The following is a 22,601-nucleotide window of genomic DNA, read 5'->3' as shown; positions in this document are numbered from 1 at the left end:
TATGGATGCCTGATGTTTGGCCAGTGTCAAACCACAACACACAGCCTCTGTTTCCATCCAGTGGAGCAGCATAGCTGCAATGCTGGCTGCTGGCCTCCACCACCTCCTCAGCCTGCAGACTAAGAGTGCTCCAATGAAACCTGCAGGAAACACCTGTAACTGATAGCCTATCCCCTTCAAGGATCCTGACTGTAGAAGCACTCAAACACCTGATATTCACACTATTTTGATGAGTCACACTCAATTACTCAAGAATCAGTACTTTAATTTCTTGACCTTCCCAACAAACACTTGCATGCTGAAAATAACAATAAGGAGCAGAAACAGTTTTACTCTGCAGCAGGGATTTTTCTCTGCTTTAATTTTTGAAGGCTTTATATTAGGAGTTTAAATCTGAAGTCAAAATTGCACCATTTGCATAATTTCTTTATAGTTAAAACTGGTAGAAATGTAACCAATGCATTCATACTCTAGAGAGTATTTGAGAAAAGCACTAAAGAAAGTGACTTAGGAAAACACTGCAACAGTCAAGCACTCTGCCCATTAGAACATGGCAACCTATTATGGTACTAAGAGAAAAAATGAAGTGCTCTCTGTGATGCTCATTGAGACTGCTTGGTTAAGTTTGTTTCTTCAAATCCAAGACTCTTCTCATCATCACATTTGGACAGCTTGCATAAATAAGGTACAGTATAGGAACTGTATGTGCCTCTAATTAAGATCTGAACACTCAAATCAACGTTCAGAAATGCAATACTTCTCCAAAACAAAAGTCAGTAGGATGTAAATCAACATCAACAGATTCTGCTTCTGCAACTTTGCTTCCCAGGAATAAAACTTCCCAAAGGGCCCACTTCCCAAACTCCCAAAAAGATTTTATTGGCGAACTCCACAAAATACTTTTATGACTTGGGATACTCATCTGAACTCCTTAGGACTTCATTTCTTAGACCATTAACCCTGGATTTCTATTCCTTCAGGGGCAGCCAGGTTTCGATGTTGACAGGAAAAGGAGTTTCAGATGGAAAATCCACTCCAGACACAGGTTCATGACTACAGCAGCACTGCTGTACAGCACTACTGAAAGAAAAAGCATGCCCATGAGAACACAGACTAAAGCCTTGAGATTAAGATGAGCTCAAATGTGTTTTAGACAAAAATACAGAAATATACAGTGTCATATTTTAATAATACAGGAGTTACTCTGCTTTGGATAAAATGTATTTGATAATTTTAGGTTAAAACAATTTTCCATATGCATTAGTACTCAGCAAAGTAAAAAGTATCGAGTGTCTTTACACTCAAGACAGACAGAAAAGACTAATGTATTTGACTGTAACTTCTTTCAAGTAGAGGTCTCTTGGACAGTAGTGCCCTTACTCCAACACTCCACTTTTCTCTACCTGTACCTCCTTCTTTACATTTTGTGCCTGCTGCCCAAATCCAGACCAGCTGGCCAAGACCTCAGCCTCTGAAAGCCTCACACAGAGACTATGCAAAACATCTTCAGTTTTAACCAGTTGTACCAACCACTCTTAAAAAATAAAATAAATAGAACCTCCCCTGCCCTGATCATCTGAAGAATCCTTAAGGGTCCAGGCTAAAATGCGAGCTTCTTAGCAAGGCCTTTCATCTAGCCCTGAGGTAGTTTCTTGTCCCAGAATATTCAGAGCTCAATATTATGCAGGCCGCAGTTACACTCATGGACTGGATTTAGTACAAGATTTCCCCCTGCTGTCCTACCCTTTGGGTTTTGCTTTGTACTTAAATGCATGTTAATAAACCAAAGCTATTTAAGGAAACCAAAATGACAGCTATTAATGCAACCATGCCAAACAAGAAGACAAGTGCCATGGGTAAGGAGGGCAAGAGCTCTCTCTGTTTCATCCTTCCCTCCCTTCTTGTTTCCATTTTCAAAGCCTCTCTTCATTCATGCCAGGGTTTTTTGGTAAAATCAGTTGAACCACATTAGCAGCTCAGGGAGGCAGGAGTTAAGACACATAGAGCCTAAGCCACATAGTAAGAAAGGTATGCCTCCTCCCTTCTCAGCAGGAAAAGCTTTCCAGAACCAGCCAGTGCAATGGTGAAGCAGATGATGATGGTGGGTGGGGTTTTAGTTTTTATTTTAGCTTCTAGAATTAATCAGCATAGCCACTCCACAGAAGCATCCTGTGGTCTGGGGAAGTTGGCTTTGCTGAAAGACTGTAAGTAAAACTAAGGCTTTCTCCAACAGCAAAAACAACCCTGCCACCCCTTGCCCATCACTCTTGAAGCACTTTGTGTCATTCCACTCATCTATTAAGAAATATCTCAGAGACCATTTCCTTAATCCTACTCTAAATACAGGTCCACGGTTTGGGTAGTATTTTCTTGATAACAAATGGAAGCAGGGTCAAGTTTCAACACTGCTGTAAAATCAAAGGTAAACTTGCCCTCTAGCCCCATCTTACTTTCAGCCTGTTGTCTGTTCATAACTAGCAATGCTGAATTTGTTAGTTTACAGAAGCCATACAGCACAGTAGTGTAATAAGACAAATGTGACACCTGCAGAAAATGTAGCATAATCAGAGATCAAGATGACACTGCAATTTCTGCCCTGCCATTGCCTTTTACATGGACATCTGTCCAGCTCTGTGACTTTGGAACCTCTCCAGGATTTTAGTATTTACCTTTTGATACACATGTATTTGAAAATAATTTAATACCTATTTCCTGATGAAGTACATTCTGTGCCTCATTTTAGTTTCACACTCAGTGAGAGGGTACACACACTTTACAGGACAAAAAATTTAAACCATAACTACTTAGCAAATTACACATTGTAGTGACTGAAAGACAAGCACCAGAGAAAATATACATGCTGAAGCCTGATGTATATACTACACTGGGAAGTCTTCAGTGATATGACAAAGAATTTGTGGGTTTTTTCCCCCAATTACAAGAGAACAGAGGATTTGTCAGACACTGATTCTGTAGTTTCTACTGTCCATTCTATGCCTCCTTCCTCTTGATGATCAGAGGCCCAACGTTGTCGCCAGTCTCCTCGTTGTGCTTTGTGTGAGAGCCATCACAAAGTGGGAACTGAAAAAAAGAAAGAATAAACACATCTAAAGTACATCCAGAGTCAGAACTAAGAACCTAGGCTGAAAGTTTTTTAGGCATCTTCTCATTAAATCCACTGAAGCCACAGACCACAACTTTTATGCCAGCATCTCAGGTCTCCCTGGGTTTTGGCTGAACTTTATCCTTACTAGCACAGAGCAAACAAGAGGCTTGTTCTAAAAATACAGCCACCAGACTCAATGAATAAGTAGTGACAAGATACTTTGACAAAATCTGAGCAAACAGGAATGTTTCTGGGACACTGACCAGCTTTCAACAGCAGATGTTCCTGGGCCAGTTGTTTTTACGTGCAACACCACAGTCCACTGGTCTTCACAGACACAATGACACAGCTTCCATCAAACATTAACATCTCACAAGCTCCAAGGAGGCAACCCAAAGTCCAGCTACAGCAACATCACTGCTTCAAGTTTTCAAGCAACAAAAATGGTGGGATTCCTAGGTTCAGATCGCATCCAGACATCTTTAACAGCTACCAACAGTGACTGCTCTGCATTCATCCTACTGGTCAGCTGGTCTCAGAATACTAGCTCCCAGGAGCTGGTACACTGTACTTGAGCTTCTCAGGGAAAAACACCAAACTGAACACCACTTTCCCAGAGCACCAAATAGTCACCTTGAAGATGAGATATGGTATAGGATATTGGGCCTGACACACAATGTGTTCATCCCTGATTAAAAGTAAAGCAGCATAGCAGCAACAGTGGCCAAAGCTCAAACCCCAGGGGAATTGTACAGTGATATGGACAGCTCAGCTGATTTCCCTTGACATTGAACACATCTGGATTTTCTATTTTCTACTAATAGTCTGCAGCAGTATTCCTCAATCCACAACTTGGGGACTAATACTTCTCTGGAAGACACAGAAGCTGCAGGTCATTGTAAAAAGACAGCAAATTAATCTCCACCTCCCCTAACTCACACCTAAAAATGTAGACAAGTAAGAAAACAAGCGTTCTAACTTTAATTACAGTTTAAAGACAAAACTCTTGCCTCTGATAAGTTTGAGCACTAGTTTTTTCACTAAACTGGACGACTATGAAGTGCCTGCAGAGCACAACACTGAATAGGAAAAGGTCATTTATTATTAAGAGATAATACATGCCAAGACAAACTTATTTCAAGATACCACGTGTGGTTTGTTAAAACACATACATTCCACAAAGACTCTGGCCAGCACAAAAGCCTTTTAAGCACACTATTTCAAAAAAAAAAAAAACCAGACAAAAACAACTTATTTTTTAGAGAGTTACTCTAAAATACTCAGGTGTAGTCCAACTGTTTTGTTACTCCGTGTAGATGAGGACCACCATGTGGGGTCAGGTGTAAAAGCATGCACATCATCAGTGCAACAGAAACATCCTAATGCTACTGGTTCTACCAACAGCCTCATGCCTCAGGTGAGCCTGAATCTCTTAAGAAGTGCACAGAGTGACACAAAAGGACATTTCTTCTAGCCTATATGCACCCATTTACCAAAAGCACGGCAGGTACTTAATGCATTTGAAGTAACTGCAATTTCCTGCATTGAAAACACACACAATTAAAACACACAATTAAAATAGTTTGAGAACTGTAAGAGCTAGATAATGCTAGCTGATAACTTCCAAAGATGACAAGCATGTAAGAATTATGTATTTTATTACTTTTTGGCAATAACAAATATGAGAAAAACACAAACCCTATTAGAGGTTATGCTACCCATGCTGCAAAGTCAGCCCATCAGGCAAGAGGAAAGCAACAAAACTGGAAAATATAGTCTTTGAGGTGGGACACGTTGACTAAAATACTTATCATTAAACAGCAGTAAAAGGAAACAAATACCCTCCAAAATTTCCAGCAACCTCCTAATTGCCTTTACAAGACTTTTCAAATCAGAATTCTAAGAATGTACTCATTATAGCCTCATCTACTTTCCCTCTAACTCAGTAGAGCAATATGTTCGTAAACTGACAATACCCCTTAAACATATGCCAAAACGTACTTCTTAAGGTTTTTATCTCACACCAAGAAAAGGGTAATATCAAACAATAGTAAACAACTGGTAGGAGCTGCAATGCAATGGGAATCACACTATCTTTCATTTCTGTTTAGAAGATCTAATAGGAAGCAGAAAGCACAAACACCAGGGTTCAAGTAGGGTTTTTTCAGTTCAGACGCCAGACAGAATAGAGAAGACAAGGCCACCTCCACAAGACTATTTCAGCATCAAATCATAATGCTGTTTAATCCTTAGCAGGGTTACACTGTAAAACCAAATTCAGGTACAAATGTGTAAGCTCCTGAGTTACCTGCAAAGTAATGAAGTCAGATCCGACAACAGCAAGAACCTGAAGTTACAGCATCTGGAAATTGCTGAGTTTGGCCTAATGAGACCAATGTCTAAGACTTGAGAAGTTGAGTATTTACCTCCCTGAAGGAGAGAGAGCTAAATTTTAAGGCAGTTATCTGTCTCTGAAGGTCTGTATTATTTCAGTCTCCATACACTGGCACCTTCTAAAGAAGCTTTTAAATGTGCACCAGTGGTAAATGGACAGGATTAATCATGCAACCTGCTTTCTCTCATTACAGATCCTAGAACTACCATTATAGATAAAGTACATACATCTCAGCTAGATCAGGTGTCACACATCTCTAAGATCAGATGTAAATCTGAGGTTATTGAGAGGCCAGGTTATCACTAATTTAAGGCAACTGAAGCAACCCAAATTCAAATGCAAGCAATCTGGAACAATATTGAGGCTCAAAAACAGGAGCTTAAAGTATATCGCTGTGACTGCACTGGCCTACACCATGTACTACAAGCAAGGTACTTTCTGACTAAGCTTTCAACTTTCTCCAAAAAGAGGTGTTTAAGATCCTCACAGTGTTATCTGCTCCTATTGCCAAGAGGCCAATAGTTTTGGACTTCAGTATTAGCACAGATAGCACATAAAATGATATCTGTCATTCATGACCATGCTCCAGACAGTTGGTCTCTTTTCAAGAGATACTTTTAAGAGCTAGAGAAAGTTTTGTCCACTATTAGCACTGATCTGCAGGCTTTACTCTAAGCATCAGCACACATCTGCAGATGTGTGCTAGTTCTACAGATTAGAATATTGCTACATCTCAGTGCTGAATAGTTTAGGTGAAGAGGTTAGTTTTCTCTAATAAAAGCAGTTTAAAAATAGTTTTGCTGAAAGATACATGCACATGAACAACACTGGACCCATTCATTTTTCTCTTACCTTCTTAGACCTCCAACAACGACAGTACACAGCCTTGTCTCCCAGATCTTCCATGTCAAAGGCATGGACTACCTTGGGGTTATCCTTCTGGATATGGGGATTCACCATTGCTTTGCAGCATTTGTCTTTAGAGATAAATTTTTTGTAAGCTAGATATCCAACAGCAGCTGCTCCAGCAGCTAAAGAGACTGCAGCAATCCATTCAACTAGAATAAAAGAAGAAAAAACAAGAGACTGTCAGGTTTTGACCAAAACATTCTATTAAAACTATTTAGCAGTAAATGTGTTCATGCTTGCAGCAACACCTTTTTACTTTCCAACAGATCTTTTTGTTCTGTAGTAGTAACTCTCTACTTTAGAAGTGTATTTTCCTTTGACAGTCATAGTTAATATGCTCTTTTCTGCTGACTGGAGTTCTACTTCACCCAAGTCCCTTCTGGACAAGGGTGAGAATTAAACTGGCAGAGTTTTCATGTTTTGGTTTTGTTTTTTACTCTTCTGTTTAGCAAACTCTGATATTAACATCAGTAGTACATTGTTCTGAAGTTCAGCACACCAAACCAGGTGTAAGTACATCCTGTAGCAGCAAAAAAAAAACTGTGTTGTTTGTTTCAGTTGCAAGAAAGTCACTAAAGAAGAGGTCAGCACCAACAACCCAAAACCAGGTTTCTCCCCCCAAAGGCATGGGCGCACTAAATAGCTTTTAATAAAATGCAACTTGTAACTAAAAAAAACTAAAACCAGCTGTTTGGCAATAGGGAAGTTATTAAATATACTACCACCAGTAACAAAAGCCATCTTAGATTAAATCCCTACTGTGGTATAGAAGAAAGAACAAGGATCCAAAAATATTACATTTAAGAATCATAGCACATCTTCATTTCAACTAGATTAAGTCCTGAACATCTGCAAGACAACTTTCATTAAAAATCCTTTTGCCATCACTTCTCATCTTCACTTCTCCTTCCTTTATCTACTGATAAAATTTATGCAGTCTTTCTTAGTACAATGTCCATTCCTGCAAGAAGTTTTCCTACTTTTTTGTGGCTCCACTGCTTTTTCTCTGCTTCATGAAAATACGCTGACCTTTGGCTCAAAGGTTCAGGTTGCAGCACTAGGTCTGGTTGTTTCCTCTCAGAGTAACAAGTGGCTGCTCTTTCTTTGCTTTTTATCCACCACTTCTACATATGCACATACTGCAAGTTCCGTTTACAGACAAATAAACAGGAATTTAAATTTTAGCACGTTTACAGAACTTAATAAAATTAGAACAATCTCCAGTTGGGAATTTCTGTGTTTTAATTGGATTTGTAAGATGCCAAGCCACATGGCATCTGTGAAGCAAGAGACATTGCTATGTCCAAGTCTACAAGAAGTTAGTTCTTGCTACTTTCCATGACCAACTGACTTGCTGTATTTCCACTGTGAGCTTGGACTAAAAGTATCAAGGTTTTCTGTCCCTGTCCCACAGACTTTCCTAAAAATCTGTATCAAGCCCTTTCCTCAGCTAAAGCACTGTGTTAATTCATAGGCACCACACTGATCCACAGGTGTCTGGCTCTAGCAATACGTGGAATTAGACAGCTATCTGTACAGTGTCTGCAGCTTTGTAAGATCAGGGAAGGCAGGCACTACTTTACAGTGTTACTAAAGGAGTAAAAGATGCAGAAATCCTTCAGAGTTAATTCTCTTAGTAAATGACACAGAAAACACCAACATACACTGAGACTGTCCCTGCTAATGAGTGACAAACCCTTCCTGTAACAGTAAAGTGACATTAAGATACAGAAAATCATCTTTAACGCCGAAGAATTTAGGGCAGGCATGTTTCCCTGCTCTCCAACTCCTTAAAACAATAAAAGCCCCAGAGACTATACTGTGAATGCTGTTTTTTATATCCATCCAGTGAGTTTTCACCCTCTATTCCCCAGAGTAAAGCAAGACAAGAATGGCAGTAAGACACTGATAGGGATTCATTATTTTCTTTATTCTTTGGTCATTTCCTAATGAAAGAGATTTAGATCACAGTTTCTCCTCTCCTCTTTCTCTAAATATCTAGAACACTGGTTTGGATGTTTCCAAATCTATGCTACAGAGGGAGTTTTTGGATCTGCTAGAGAGTTCTGAGAGACTATCCACAGGAAAACACACGTTTAAGATCTGCATTGAGAAGTGGTCTAAGAAATTGAGGTGGTCTTGCCTTCACCAACATCCTTGTTAAGAACCCAGATCAATTTACATTTTAGCAACTATCAACAACATGGGGGAGAGCTACACCCTGACAAAGTCAGTCCAAGACCATCCTAAGAGGCAATATTCAATTTACCTCTTCTGCTTAGAAAATATTATTCAAAAGTCATAAAGTACTAACTCTAGACATGAAGAACTGTATTTTATGTCTCCAGAAGTGCTTGTAAACTTTCAAGTAGTTTTCTCCTTATCTGCCAATGAACAGACTATTATTGTGCAAGAGTTGCTCATGACAGTGCAGTAGAGTCACCGCCTACAACAAAAGGCAGTGCTGGAGAAACACATTAAACTCATTTACTGAAGAGTGTTCCAGGATAACTGGATGCACAAGAAGCCTAGCAGTAAAAGCCAGAATCACTTCTACCACGCCACACCACCCACAAAAAATGAGATAATGACTGGTGGGTTCAATTGAACTGAAACTGTATGGTGAAGAAGCCACCTGAGGGAAAAGGATTGTTGGATTTCACCAATAAGCAGAAAAAGACAAGTCACCGTGATCAGATCTGTGGTTGGTGTGAGGTCACACCTGCAAACCACACCTCTCAGATAAAATGCATTAGCTGTGCTACTCACTGCCTTCCAAAGGGAACAGAAGCACAGAAGCAATTAACTCCCCCACTATTACCACGAATTAAATCTCACAAAAATATGGTAAGTTTCTGGTGTCTAGTTTTCAGTAGAAAATAAATTATTTTCAAAATTCATCAGCCTGAGACACATGCCAGCTGGAGGAAGAAATGCAACCTGCCAGTCACAAGGCACTGATTGAGTTTGATCTCATCAGAAATCACAAAAACCTAATGCTGTCTCCTTCTAAACAGAGCACCCTCCAGACTGGTCCCATCAGCTGCTTCCATGCTTTTCTTAGATAATGAGGACATTTCCAGTTTATTTAACAGCATGTTCTAGGAACTGTTCTAATTCTTACAATACTATAAATGACAGCAAGCTACCGTTGGGAACACAACCCGGATGCAAGCTATTACCAAGTCATCCTCAGGGCTTTGATTATTTTAATAAGCATAGTCTCCCATTACTGTAGCCCATTTTATACTAACGTCTTTGCTACTATCCTTCGTACTGGCAGCCGCCACCCTCCCCACCTCTCGACAAAACCGCCAACCATTCGCCCACAAAATTAACCACATAAACCATAAGCAGCTTTGCAAGTGGAAACCAGACATGCACGTGAAGCTCAATTTTTTAGAGAAAATTAGGTAATTCAGCTCTCTATTCTATCCTCCACCCGGTCCAACTCTTTCATCCTGTCCGGTTGCGCAACAGCATTCAAAACACACAACGCTATCTTCAGGCACAGTTCAAGTCAATCATTACACAGCAGAAATATCACCGTTACCTCTACATACAGTACCAGGTATTGAGAGCCAGACATTACCTCTGAAAGTTACAGGTTTTAGCGAAATTTTCACTCAAACAGGTGGAAAACAAAAATAAAAGCCCGTCTGAAACAGGCTGTCCCCTCTACAGATAAATCCCCGCAGTGAGGGCCGAAGCACCCGCAGAAGTCGGGAGCGAACCTCGGCGGCTCCGGGCCCTCACACCTCGGTAGGGTGGGACAGGGCAAAGGGGGACCTTTCAGGCCGAGCCAGCAGACCCCGCCTCGCTGACCGCAGTAGGGGTTTTATTGATGAGCGGATCCCACCGGCCGCTTCCAGACCCACCGCATCCAGCGGGGACGGCGGGGGGAGGCCCGCCATCTTGTCCCGGGGGTCCAGCGGGGCACGAGCAGCGAGGCGGATCCGCCCCCGAGGGGCGCCCCCCGTCCTGCCGCGCACGCTCCCGTGCCCCCAACCCTGCCCCGCCCCTCTGATCAGCTCACACCTCGAACTCCTAGCCGGCCATACCCCTCACGGCGCTGTTCTGTCCCGGCCCCATTGCTCCCGCTCCCGCTCTGCACCGCGCACGCGCCACTGCCCAAGATGGCCGCGGGGCCGCCCCTTAAAGGTCTTCCGCCAAGACAAGGGGTTAGGTGGAGGTTACGGGAAATGCGAAATGGCAGTGTAGGGAGGGGGAGGGGGAGGGACGAGGGACGAGGGACGAGGGACGAGGGACGAGGGACGAGGGGAGGAGCGGAGGAGCGGAGGAGCGGAGGAGCGGAGGAGTGGAGGAGTGCGCGAGCGCTGTCATTGGCCTTACGCCCGGCACAGGGCTCTCATTGAACCCTCTGCAGCTGTAAAATGGGTGCTGAGCATCGCTGTGCATCCAGTGCCGGCATTAGCTCGGTGCGGCGTGCCGTGACCCCGCCGTTCTCTTCTGCTTGTGGCGCTCTTTAGTGTCCAACAACAATGCAAAACGCTTAGAACGAATCGCTGTACGAGCCCTCTCCTGTGCAGTTATGGAAAGATGAAGCTGCAAAGTTGTATCATCTGAGTGACAGCCGCCTCGAACCTCATAAACTTGGGTATTGACGTGAGAACTACTATTCTTTACTGTAAAGTATTATCGAAGTTCTGTGTCTGATTAAGGACTCACTACTCTGGGACCTCACGTATGGTTGGACTTGTTATAGATGATAAAATAATACAAGCATTTGCATTCATAGATTAGCTTTTGCATCACAAGCATTTTGATATGGTTATGAAAAGAACAGGCAAAGAGACCAGCTTCTTTTTAATGCCTTTATTAAGGTCAGCTCTAGGTGGGGGAGCTCAAGAGGCTGCACCCACCACTGCTGTTCCCAGTGGACGACCCAGAGAAAGAAATATTCAGCTTTGTCACATGGCAGAGCTGGGGCTTCCATCTTCCCTAGAATTCCTAGGAACACTTTGGCTTGCTGTAAATCTAGGGTAGTCAAGCACAGCAAGTGTTGTGTAGGTATGGCGACAAGGTCGGGAATATCAGTAAGTTGCACAGCGTTCTCCCTTGCTCCTCAATGTAGTTTGGACTTCGGTTTGTGTCATGGCTCACTGATTCTAGGGGTCTTTAGATGTTAATTCCACTTTCCCTGGGTGCTAACCCCCATGGGAGTTTGACTCATCTACATACTGGGCGGTGTCACCAATTGCCATTAGGGGGTGCCTGGAGCAGCAGAGGCAATATAAAAGGCCAGGTGGCATTTAACAAGGCTGTCAGAACATTGATATTTACCACACAGGACACAACATGAGTTATTTAACAAAGAAGGCACCTTATGGTGAAAATATTCTACTTTTCAAACTGTAAACATCTTTGTATACTGATCAGGAGGTCACATATAACTCTACAGTACAACTTACACTTCTAACTGCTTTGTATAATCTGTCAGTTTATGTATGCACTGTATAGTTCATATGAAGAGTAGTGTAAAAATGTATTGTAGGCCTTAGCAAAATGTTAAAATAGAGACTAAAATACTTCTATGTAACTAACTCAGAGAATTGTGTAAAACAATTATTCTGTTTCTTACATCTGTGGATTAGCCTCTTCAAGTAATAAAATAACAGTGACAAGAAAGAGAGCATGAGTATCCGGGAAGGATTTATCGACTCTATTGGCACTATCAGGGAGTGTGAACCAACAGGATAAAACAAGAAGAAATAAAATATATGGACCTAATTATCCCATGGACAAGTCAGAGGTTAAAACCAAACGAGAGTTCCTAGAACATCAAAAACTCAAAGCAATGTTTGCATAATGTATAAGCTAACGAATATGCATGTAATCCCAGCAATGTAACAGTGTCTAGCGAACATGATTTTAAGCTACCTCCATGCTCTTTGGCCGTTTGCCAAAAACACCCCAGTGGTGGATCGTTTGTCCTTTTTTTATTCTTTGTTAAATTTTAAAAAATTCTAAAGAGTGAACTCTGTTTTTCACAGACTTGATAGGAATGATGTGTGCTTATGTCTTTACAAACAATTTCATGGGTGAGATAATGGGTGTTAATGTCTTTGAAATGCATCTTAATGTCTCTACCAACTTCAAGCCACAGGTTTGTTACAGAACCCAGACAGTTTGACTCCTAAAACAGACAAATAGGTAAGCACAAGCCTGAGTTTCTGAACTTTGGGGGAAAATTACATATACCAAGGGAACTATGTGGTAGGCGGTTTGGGAAGGTTGTACCTTCCTAGTACCTCAGCCGACAGGGAAAGGAAGAGAGCAACATGAAGCCAGGAGTTCAGGACAAAAGGAGGCTGTGCCTTCCCAAAACTTGAAAGAGAAAACACTGAGGGCGTGTGCCCCAGTGGACTCTCTCCCTTTATTCAAGTAAAGTTGCAGGACTCCTCTGTCTCCTTTTGCGGACTCCGGCTTTTCATAGCGTGGCTTTTCTGCACAAGATGTGGACTTGTCCAGGATCCTTCCACCATCTGGAAACGGTACACGGGAAGGGGAGCTGGAGGTGGACCACACTCAGTTTCAGTGATCAGCTCCCTTCAACACTGGCTGGCACCAGGCAATTGACTGGGTTCCCGAGACTGTCCAGGAGACAGACAAGTGACAGACCGAGAAGATCCATGAAGACGCCACAGGAAAGGACCACTGAAAATCTCACCAGTGAGTACAGTGGGATCTTTGGGGAGTAGAATATGGCAGGATGCCCAGAGGGGGCAGTAAAAGAAAATCAAGAAAGGGTCTCAACTATAGGGATGACGATCCAGAAATACCTCTGAAGGCTCCTTTGGGAGAATGTTTGCACATTTTGCCAGAGGTAGTTAAGGACATGGATGCCCAGAGGGTGCAGTAAAGGAAAGTCGAGAAGGTGTCTCAGGAATCCACTGACAGAGGGGGCAATAAGGAGAGCAAAGAACCCATCTCGGCAACAGGGGACGGATGGTGTTAATTTGGGAAAGGATTGGTTGAAGGGGAGTATGGAGGAATACGTTTAAGGCAAATAGTAGCTGTTATAAATTGCAAAGGCAAATTCGTGATACGAATTAAAAGAAAGATTTATTAATAAACAACAGAAAGCAACAATGATAAAATACCACAATAAAATAGTCAGCGCAGTGCTGGGTGGACAGGGTCTACACCAAAGGTATAGGATTCCCAAATCCACGTTTGAGGGTTTCCAGGCTTCGGTTTTTATAGAGGTTTTATGTCCTTGGGCTAAAATTCCAAGCAGGTTCCATTCACCAAGTGTCTCTGATTGTCCAGTGAATGGATTTCCTGGCATGGAATAATAGAGTTAACTAGTGTCCGGGCAGAGTCTCCTCATATGCAAAGGAGATTCTATATGTATTTCAACTTGTGTCATCAGAGCAGAGTAGTGGAATCTGGGCTGGTGCAGATGGGTATCTAGGCCGTGTTTTTCCCTTTGTCCTTCTTGATTGCTTCTTCCACCCCTGGTTCGACAGGTGGGGTGTTCAGGTCTGGTGATGATTATCTTTTTGGAGTCTGTCTTTTTTTGTCAACCTGATTGTTCCTCACAGAAATCCGTAGGGCGTTGCTCGGGTCCGGAGGTAGGTATTTTCTCTGAGCCAGTTCTATTGTTGTCTTGATGGTCCTCGTCCTGTCAATTTGTCTGAGTTGATGGGTTTTCCCTGAGTTCGTTATCTTGGGTGTTGGTTGCAATCTGTCGCTTTCCAAAGGGGATTTCGACCAGACCCGGAGCAGGGTTTTTTTACATTTTATATTTCACATTATTACAAACACATTTAATTTATATCTCTCCGAATTTTTAATACATACAATAATTTATTACAGTAGCGGTAGACTATGTGATAAGGAAAGAAAAGAGAAACAGTGAGGTTTGTGATGTTTGCCGCCTTATCTTTAAATCTGCAACCTAATACAGGGCCAGCTGAAGGTCCTTTGTGTTCCCATCTGCCAGGATAAGGAAAATAGGGAGGAGTTGTTCCTACACCTCCCACTCCTCGAGTCATTATGGAACCGGGGTGGAGGATGTGGGTTTGTCCACTTACTATTCAGGACTTACGGGGATTTCTCTATGGTGAGTGTCGAGATCAGGTGCAAAAGTGCAGGACCGGCAGTGCAGGCTGGGGGAAGATGCAGGAGCTGAGGCTGGGGGATAGCCGTGGGTTCAGTACCAGGCAGTGTCTGATGTTTCCACACTGTGGGCAGGGGCTGCAGTGGCCTCCTGGCCCCCATGAGGCTGAGGTACCTCTAGTCCATCTTCCCGTCCCTGTTATCCTGGCAGCTATGGCTTCCCGCTGAGCTGCAGCAGCTCCCGGTGTTTTACAGAGCTTGTGGTGCGAGGAGAGCAGCCTGGGGGCTAGGACAGGTGTGCTTCTGGGGTGCATCTGGACGCTGTGGCAGTACAGGGACTGGCTTTGGTGTATGATGTAACACGCTGTCACCAAATATTGAGAGACCACCCGCTTATTCACAAGTCTTCGCAGAAGTAAAAGTGAACGCCATTTATTTCTTTCTTTAGCACACCTTTTATAGGGTTTTACAGGGTCCGCAGGCTAAGCAAGTTACTATTGGCTAATACACACAGGTTTACATTTTTTCTCCTGTACACAAGGATATAGTTTTGCTTTATTATTTCTCCTGCGGGAGAGTTTCAAGGATTTTAGCCTTTAATATCACAACTTATTCCAAAGGCTGGTTTGTGCAGACAGGCCTTTACTCATATATCATGCCCACCTTCTGTTAAAATATTATCTACAGCCAAAACCTGGCATGATATAAGAGGAGATTTTGTTTGGGTCACTGGAGACACGAGTGATTTTGCAGAAAGTTCAGCAGTATACATATATGTATACATATATATATATATATGTATGTGTATATAAAAGAGGGCACAAGGAAAAGGTACAGGTAGCATTAGAAATGTACAATTAAGGGTATCAGAGTCTCCTGTTTCACCAGGGGCTCACCCCATTGGGGTTCTTGATTACGTGCAGTGTGGGCCTGAACCAGGAAGTGTGTTTCCTAGTAGACACACATGTCTCTTGGTCTGCTTTGAATTTTATGCCAAAGGGGAGACAATGGTCAAAATGTTCTTTTGTTTATTCAGGGAGTAAATAGGAAAGATGAGCATGTGCATTTTATTCAATCACTGTTGACTGAATAAAATTCAATTTGGTTTGAAAATTATTTTGGCTTGAAATGCATAAGTTTCTTTTTGTTCCTAGTTGTGACTGTGGTTTGCTAGTGAAAGAAACAAGATGAATGTGTCTTGAAAAACAGACTGTGTGAATCTGCTTGCAAATAGGACTAGGAACTTACAGGTAGGGAAGTAACCAAAGAAACTGTTAGTTCTAGAAAACATTTCTAATCAACACAGACTGTTGCTCAGCCAAGGCTGTGTTAAATTCCTGAAGCTAGAGAAAAAGAACAAAGACTTAAGAGAATTATGAATAGGTTTTTTCTTTCTTTTATATAACAAAACAGGGTGGTGCATATTAGAGTGGGGCATAGAGCAGGTGATTCAGGAAGTCTGTACCTTCCAAGTACCTCAGCCAATGGAGGAAAAGGAAGAGGGTGATGCAGCCAGGAACTTAGAATAAAAAGGAGGCTGCATCTCCCAACAACTTGAGTGATCTCTTGGGAAATGCCCATAGGCTCTCCCTTTATTCAAATTAAGTAACAGGACTCCTCTGTCTCCTCTTTGATATAAACCTCTTGCAGCACTATATTAGGAACAGTGAAGCAGTATGATATAGACTCTCTAGATGAGTGCCACAAGAGAGCAAGTTTTATTATTCCATATCTTCTTTTATAGATAGGTCGGAGGTAAAACTCTCTCATTGGTCATTAAACCAACACATCACTATTATTGGACAATTAGAAACTACACCCCTTGACTGTTTCTTGCAAGTAAACAAGGATCTAAACAACACAACACCTGCAAAGGCAGCTGTCCTTCTCCAAGGTCTGTTTGGATTCCTCCTTATGATTTCTCAGGCCAGAGTGGGAACTAGTTTCACACAGGCACTGTGCTCCTTGCCTGCTTTCAGCATCCGTAACCTCTGACACCTTGGATGAATTTTCCTGACACTCAGAGGGATTTGATGACTGAGTTGAGAATGTGGTTAGTGTATTAAGGGGTGATGGGGAGGTTAGTGCTGTTGTGACACTGTGTAAATTATCTGATAAAACTTAGGCCAAAGTGAACCAGAAGTGTGGGCACTCCCAGGGAAATATGGAAAACTGGATATGGAGCCTCTCTAAGTGACTGAGGGAACCAGGACAAGTGACGTCTAAAAAGCAGCACTATCTTTTTAAAGGAGGGAAGGGATTGCAGCCTGTTCCTGAGTTGCTGCTAAAGGTTGATCTTCTGGAGCCATGTATGTCTCCCTATAACATTCCTATCCTGCCAGTTATGGAATTAGATGTAACTTATAGAGTAGGTCTAGGACCAAGAATAATACATGAGATTATTAAACCCAAGCACTCCATAGTCCCAAATCCTTATGCCATTTTGAATCAGGTTCCCTCCTCACACCACTACTATTCAAGACTTGATTTAAAAGATGCTTTCTGGGGGTGCCCACTTACAGAGCATAGTAAACAATATTTTGCCTCTGAGTGGGAACAAGAGGGAGAAAGGAAAACAGTAAAGACATGGATGGTGTTTCCACAGGGATACACAAAAGCACTGGCCTTATTTGGGCAAGATACTAAAGGATTTACTCTATCCCAGGAATTAGGTTATTACAGTATGTGAATGACTTCCTCCTGTTCCTGGAAGAAAGGGAGGAAGTGGTAGGGGAAGCCATTGTGAAATTGCTTTTTTGGCTAGAGGAGGGCTTGAAGTATCTGAAGTGAGGGCACAGGTGATGGAGAGAAAGGTTGAATCTTTGGGGTGTACTTTGACTGAAGATTTGTGGTGTGTTGGCCCAGAGGGGGTCCAGAGAATCTTGGAGGTGCTGTTGCCGAGAACTGAAAGGACCTGTGACAATTTGTAGGATTAATAGGGTATTGCAGGACCTGGATTAAGGACTTTTATTCTATGACTTTTTAAACCAAGATAGCCCAAAGCAAAACTTTATCTAGTCTCAGAAAAGAAATCTAAATTGTATGTGGATGTTAAATAGGGCTGTGCCAAAGGAATTCTAGTGCTAAAATGTTTGACCCGTTGGTGACAGGATGGCCCCGTTGTTTGCTCTAATGTTAACTGAGGCTCTGTTGTCTGCAGAACTGTGCAACCACAGCTTTCATGGTAACCAATGGCAAGATTGTTAGTCTGGCATCAAGTTCTAAATGGATGATGAGCACTAGATTGTTAAAGTAGTGAGCAGAAACGCCATGCTATGAAAAACCAGCATCCACAAGGAAGACAGAGTCCTGCAACTTTTTTTTAATAAAGGGAGAGAGTCCACTGGGGCACACGCCCTCAGTGTTTTCTCTTTCAAGTTTTGGGAAGGCACAGCCTCTTTTTATCCTGAACTCCTGGCTGCATGTTGCTCTCCTCCTTTCCCCATCAGTTGAGCTACTAGGAAGGTACAGCCCTCCCAAACCGCCTACCACATAGTCCCATTGGTATATGTAATTTTCCCCCAAAGTTCAGAAACTGAGCTTGCCTTCCCCATCTATGTTGCCAGAAAACTGGGACATAACAGTAATTGATCTCAAAGACTGTTTTTTTTTACCATACCTTTGCATTCTGAACATTGCAAAAAATTTGCATTTACTGTGCCCACCATAAATTGTGCTGCACCAGCAAAAAGGTATCAATGGGTGGTACTGCCTTAAGGGATGAAGAATTCACCCAATATTTGTCAGTGGTATGTGGACCTTGCTTTGGAGCCATGAAGGAAATGACACACTAACATCATTCTATATCATTATATTGATGACTTATTACTATGCAAGTTCATGCCAATTCAGGAAGATGAACTAAAGAATTAACGTGTCAAGCTTGGGGACTTGTGATAGTCCCTGAAAAGATTCAGAAGCAAAAACCATGGAAATACCTCAGTATGACTGTTTCTAACTCAAAAATTCACTTGCAGAAATTAACGATTTGAAAAGAAATTGTGTGCCTTAATGATGTACAAAAAATCATGGGAGATACTCAGTGGATTCAAAACATATGTGGCATTACTAATTCCAACCTCGCTCCTCTTTTTGAATTGTTGCAAGACGGCCAACAACCACAAGACCCTTGAGTAATGACCCCAAAGGCAAAATAGGCTTTAGCAAACATTGAAGTTAAAATTTCTACAACCTGTGCTTACAGACTGGTGTTTGAGCAACCTTTTACCATTTATGTGCATAACACAAAGAAGTTGCAGTCGTTATAGGACAATGGATTCCAGAACAGATTGATCCACCATGGATTTTGGAATGGGTCTTCTTGTCCCAAAAAGGGCATGGAACTCTTACTGTCTTTCTATGGACTTTGTGGTTAGGTTCTTTCTCCCCTTGAACTGAAATTGATGAGAGGCAGTTTTCTTTCTTGTTCGGACTTAGTTGTTTATTCTTTTCTTATCAGCATTACATGTATACAAGGTACAGGGAGCTATGTGCACTAAGATAGAAAGGCGCGAAATGGCTAACAGAGATTTTCTTCAAGGTTTTTTGTATGTCCATTTACCCAATTAACAAATGCCAAATTATTTTTCTTAGTGACCCGATGACCCAACACCCGTGAGCGGCACTGCAGCATCTTCTATTCAATCACCTACTACTACCCAAAAACCTCTAGAAGAAGAAGATGAAGAAGAAAGAAGAACAAGAGACAACACCCTAAACCCTCCATCTTGTCTTCTGTTCTCTAAACTGGTTTAAACTCCAAACTTTAACTTTTTCACCCATTGACATAAGCAACTTTCTAATTTACACATTTACATTCCTAGCTTTTCTATTTAGCTTAAACAGTTGTTTTCAGGATGTTATATGAAATTCAGTGCTTTCTTGGATGTCAGAGCTAGGTATCAGAGATAAGGGCACACTCTTTGTGCCTCTGACTCCAGCACCCGCTATGACGCTTTTGGAAGCATGTTGCTAAAGGCACAGAATTGATTACTTACAATGGCAGGACAGAGGGCTGACTACATCGTATTACCGTTATCTTTGGAACTCCTCCCAGACTTATGTTTGGCAAATTTATCCTTAGCATTAGCTATTCAAGACAGTCAAGTTGACAATCATTATCCAGCACATCCTTTGTTCAAGACACATTTGCCATTGGAACTTGAACCCATTGTACAGCAAACACCAGTAGATGGGGTTTCGGTATTTACTGATGCAAGTAGTAAAACGAACAAAGCTGGTTTTGCTTAGAAAGAAGAAACAAGATGGAAATACGAGACACTAACAGCCCAAGCTTCAGTGCAATTGTTAGAATTAAAAGCAGTGGTAGCTACCCTGTATAAGTGGCAACATCATCCTATTAATTTAATCTGTGATTTGTTATATGTGTTTGGGGTCATTCAGCGAATGCAGAGTTTAAATAGGCAAAATCACCAATGTGTAGTTATTTAATGCAATGCTTGAATTGTGGGATATTTTACAAAGTCATTTATATCCTCTGTTCATCACACATTAAGAGGCATACATCACTGCCTGGAGGTTTAGTTAAAGGCAATGCCTTTATTGATCTAGTAGTCAGTGTCCACCCGGTATTGAAATCTATGGCAGATTTGATTACAGAAGTGACCAAATCACATCAGTTTTATCATGAATATGCACAGGCACTGCAGAAATTATTTAATATCTCAAAAAATAATGCCAGGGCTATTGTAGCCTCCTGTCTCAAATGTGCCTGAATAACCCCTATCTAAGAAGGGGAAGTAAACCCACAAATCTTACAACTGTACATTTTGTGGCAGACAGATATTACTGGATATCATTCTTTTGGTCGATTGAATTATGTTCATGTGTCCATTGACACATGCTCTCATGTTTTGTGGGCATCTGTGCATATGTCGGCCTCATCAAAGGCTGTCAAATAACATTGGTTGCTTGCTTTTGCAGCCTTAGGCAAGCCTGAATCTATAGAAACAGATAATGGTCCCACCTATATTAGCAAAGCTACTGAACTTTTTTTGCAAGACTGGGGAATATCGCATTCAATAGGTATTCCTTACAATAGTCCTGGCATTGTAGAACGTGCTCACCAAATGTTGAAATGCTGTTTTCCTATTTTTCAAAAACAGGGGGAACTGTCTGTCCATGACATAGTGGCCAAAACAGTGTATGTTTTAAATTGGATGAATATTAGAAATTAACAACAAGAAGTCCCAGCAAAATTACATTTGACAGAAAACAAAAAAGCAAATTTTGATTGAAAAGTAATAGTACAGGGTTTTAATCCAATTCTTGGGATATGGGAAGGTCCGCAGACCTTAATTACATGGGAAAGAAGTTATGCTTGTGTTATTTCAGGTGAAGAAGCACGATCTTGGTGGGTCCCTGCAAAGTGGATACAACTGGCAGTAGATGATTCCAAATCTGAATCCATCTGAATATCAATGCCAGTTGCATCGCCTGAAGAAGATGCTATACCCCTAGTTGAAGAAAATTCACCCAGATGCAGTATCAGCAGTAACAGCATTATTTGACTTAGACACATTTCATAGTGCCTGCAACATTAGGAAATTCACTAGACAGCAAAAGGATTTTTTAGAACATTGCTGTATATCACATGGCATGGCTTGCAGGCTGTGGATTAAAGTTTGGTGTAATTCATGTCTTACTAGTAAGTGGCATGTAGTGCGACTATGTGACGAGACACACTGGTTGTGTGAGCAGTGTTATCATACTATCATATGTTTTGATCACTATCAATTTTTGCAACAAATTGTTGGGCAAGATTTAGCTTTATTACAAGGCACTTTGGGGGAGCGACCTTTGTTTATTAAACAGTATCATAATTTTCTAAACTCTTTGCAGTTAATCAAAGATATAGTGGTTGCGCAGTTGCTTTTAACAGTATTAAAAATAGTTGCACAAGAATAAAATATCACGCAAAATAAAACTGTTGCAGTGAAATGTGGAATAGGGAATAAGGTTCCTCAGAGTTGGTTTGTGACAGATAACGAATGGGAGCATCAAAAGAAAAGATGGCAGAGTCGAAAGCAATCTCTTCAATAGTTTTGTGTAGCCTGTTTTTATCAGGGAATGGGATGATCCACATGTCCACCAGACAAAATTTGTGGGTGACAAGGGCACTTCAGGGTTAACCGATTTTTGTTTAAGTTTAGCTACTCCTGAACATCCTTTTTGAACTTGTTTGATTGGATTCTCTTTATATCCAAATAACATAACTTTTTTAGGATATATGAAAGAATTATCCATCAATTATACTAGCCCACAGGGAAGGGACAACTGTGGTTGTATGTGTCTCAACATCAATGAGTATCAATAGCCTTCAAACGACATGGATTGTGGCAACAGGCTATTATTTGTTATTATATTATCATTAAGTAAGATGTTGCCTTTGCCTCCACAAGAATTAAATTTATTGAGTAGTGTTTGGCCTGGTTCTTATCAGAATGCATCGTCGTATCTTAGCTGTAGTACCATGCTGAACTTGGCCATGTTCAATGGATCTGGAGTCATCAATTTTGGTAATCCATGGAAGACTTGGATGACCCATCAGGGAGATGCAGAAACTGCTTTAGAATTTATTGGTTATCAAAATGTCAGTAGTATTTATAATTGGAACATTGGTAATTCAGAAGCTTTTGCAGTGAATGTTACAGGAGGACTTGAACTCTCAGATGGTATCTTTTTTGATTTGTGGAAATAGGGCTTGGCAAGCATTCCATTTAGACCAGTAGGGGGCCCGTGTTATCTAGGAAGATTAACTATGTTTTCACCAAATAAGTTATGGTGGGTAAATGCTATCCTATCAAAAATGATATGCAACAAAGAAGGGTAGTAAAGAATTTTGATGAAACTTGTGATGACAATGTTAATATTCCTAGTAAAGCAGAGGCCATTGCAGCATCATTTTTTGTGCCGGGAGTAATGACAGCCATGAATTATAAAGCTATAAAAACGTTGGCATGTTGGGCTGAAAAGCAATTCAATTTAACATCAGAAATGTTATCTGAAATATTAGCTGACATGGAGGGTATTCAACATGCAACTTTACAAAATAGAGCTCCCATAGATTTTTTGTTATTGGCACAA

At 41.4% G+C, this 22,601-nt stretch overlaps 1 protein-coding gene across 1 annotated transcript; it reads right to left on the bottom strand.

The window, feature by feature from the left end:
- Window positions 1-244: 244 nt before the first annotated feature.
- On the bottom strand, window positions 245-10,602 carry CISD1 (CDGSH iron sulfur domain 1). Its single transcript, XM_015652305.2, has 3 exons — window positions 10,472-10,602; window positions 6,354-6,559; window positions 245-3,081 (listed from the first exon to the last, which is right to left on the bottom strand). Exons 1-3 carry the CDS (start codon window positions 10,500-10,502, stop codon window positions 2,992-2,994), a joined length of 327 nt encoding a protein of 108 aa, XP_015507791.1. The 5' UTR covers window positions 10,503-10,602; the 3' UTR covers window positions 245-2,991.
- Window positions 10,603-22,601: the final 11,999 nt, after the last annotated feature.

Source organism: Parus major, chromosome Z (genome assembly GCF_001522545.3).
Source record: "Parus major isolate Abel chromosome Z, Parus_major1.1, whole genome shotgun sequence".
In the NCBI taxonomy this organism is placed as follows: domain Eukaryota; kingdom Metazoa; phylum Chordata; class Aves; order Passeriformes; family Paridae; genus Parus; species Parus major.
Note: the sequence above shows the minus strand (reverse complement) of the source record. Positions and strands in the feature narration are given on the sequence as shown.

Excerpts from the sequence above, each read along its gene's own strand:
- CISD1 (XM_015652305.2), bottom strand. The coding sequence starts at position 10,502 with ATGGGGCCGGGACAGAACAGCGCCGTGAGGG. Across the intron at positions 6,560-10,471 it reads ACAGAACAGCGCCGTGAGGG|TTGAATGGATTGCTGCAGTC; the intron begins GTATGGCCGGCT and ends CTTTTATTCTAG. Across the intron at positions 3,082-6,353 it reads GTTGTTGGAGGTCTAAGAAG|TTCCCACTTTGTGATGGCTC; the intron begins GTAAGAGAAAAA and ends TCTTTTTTTCAG.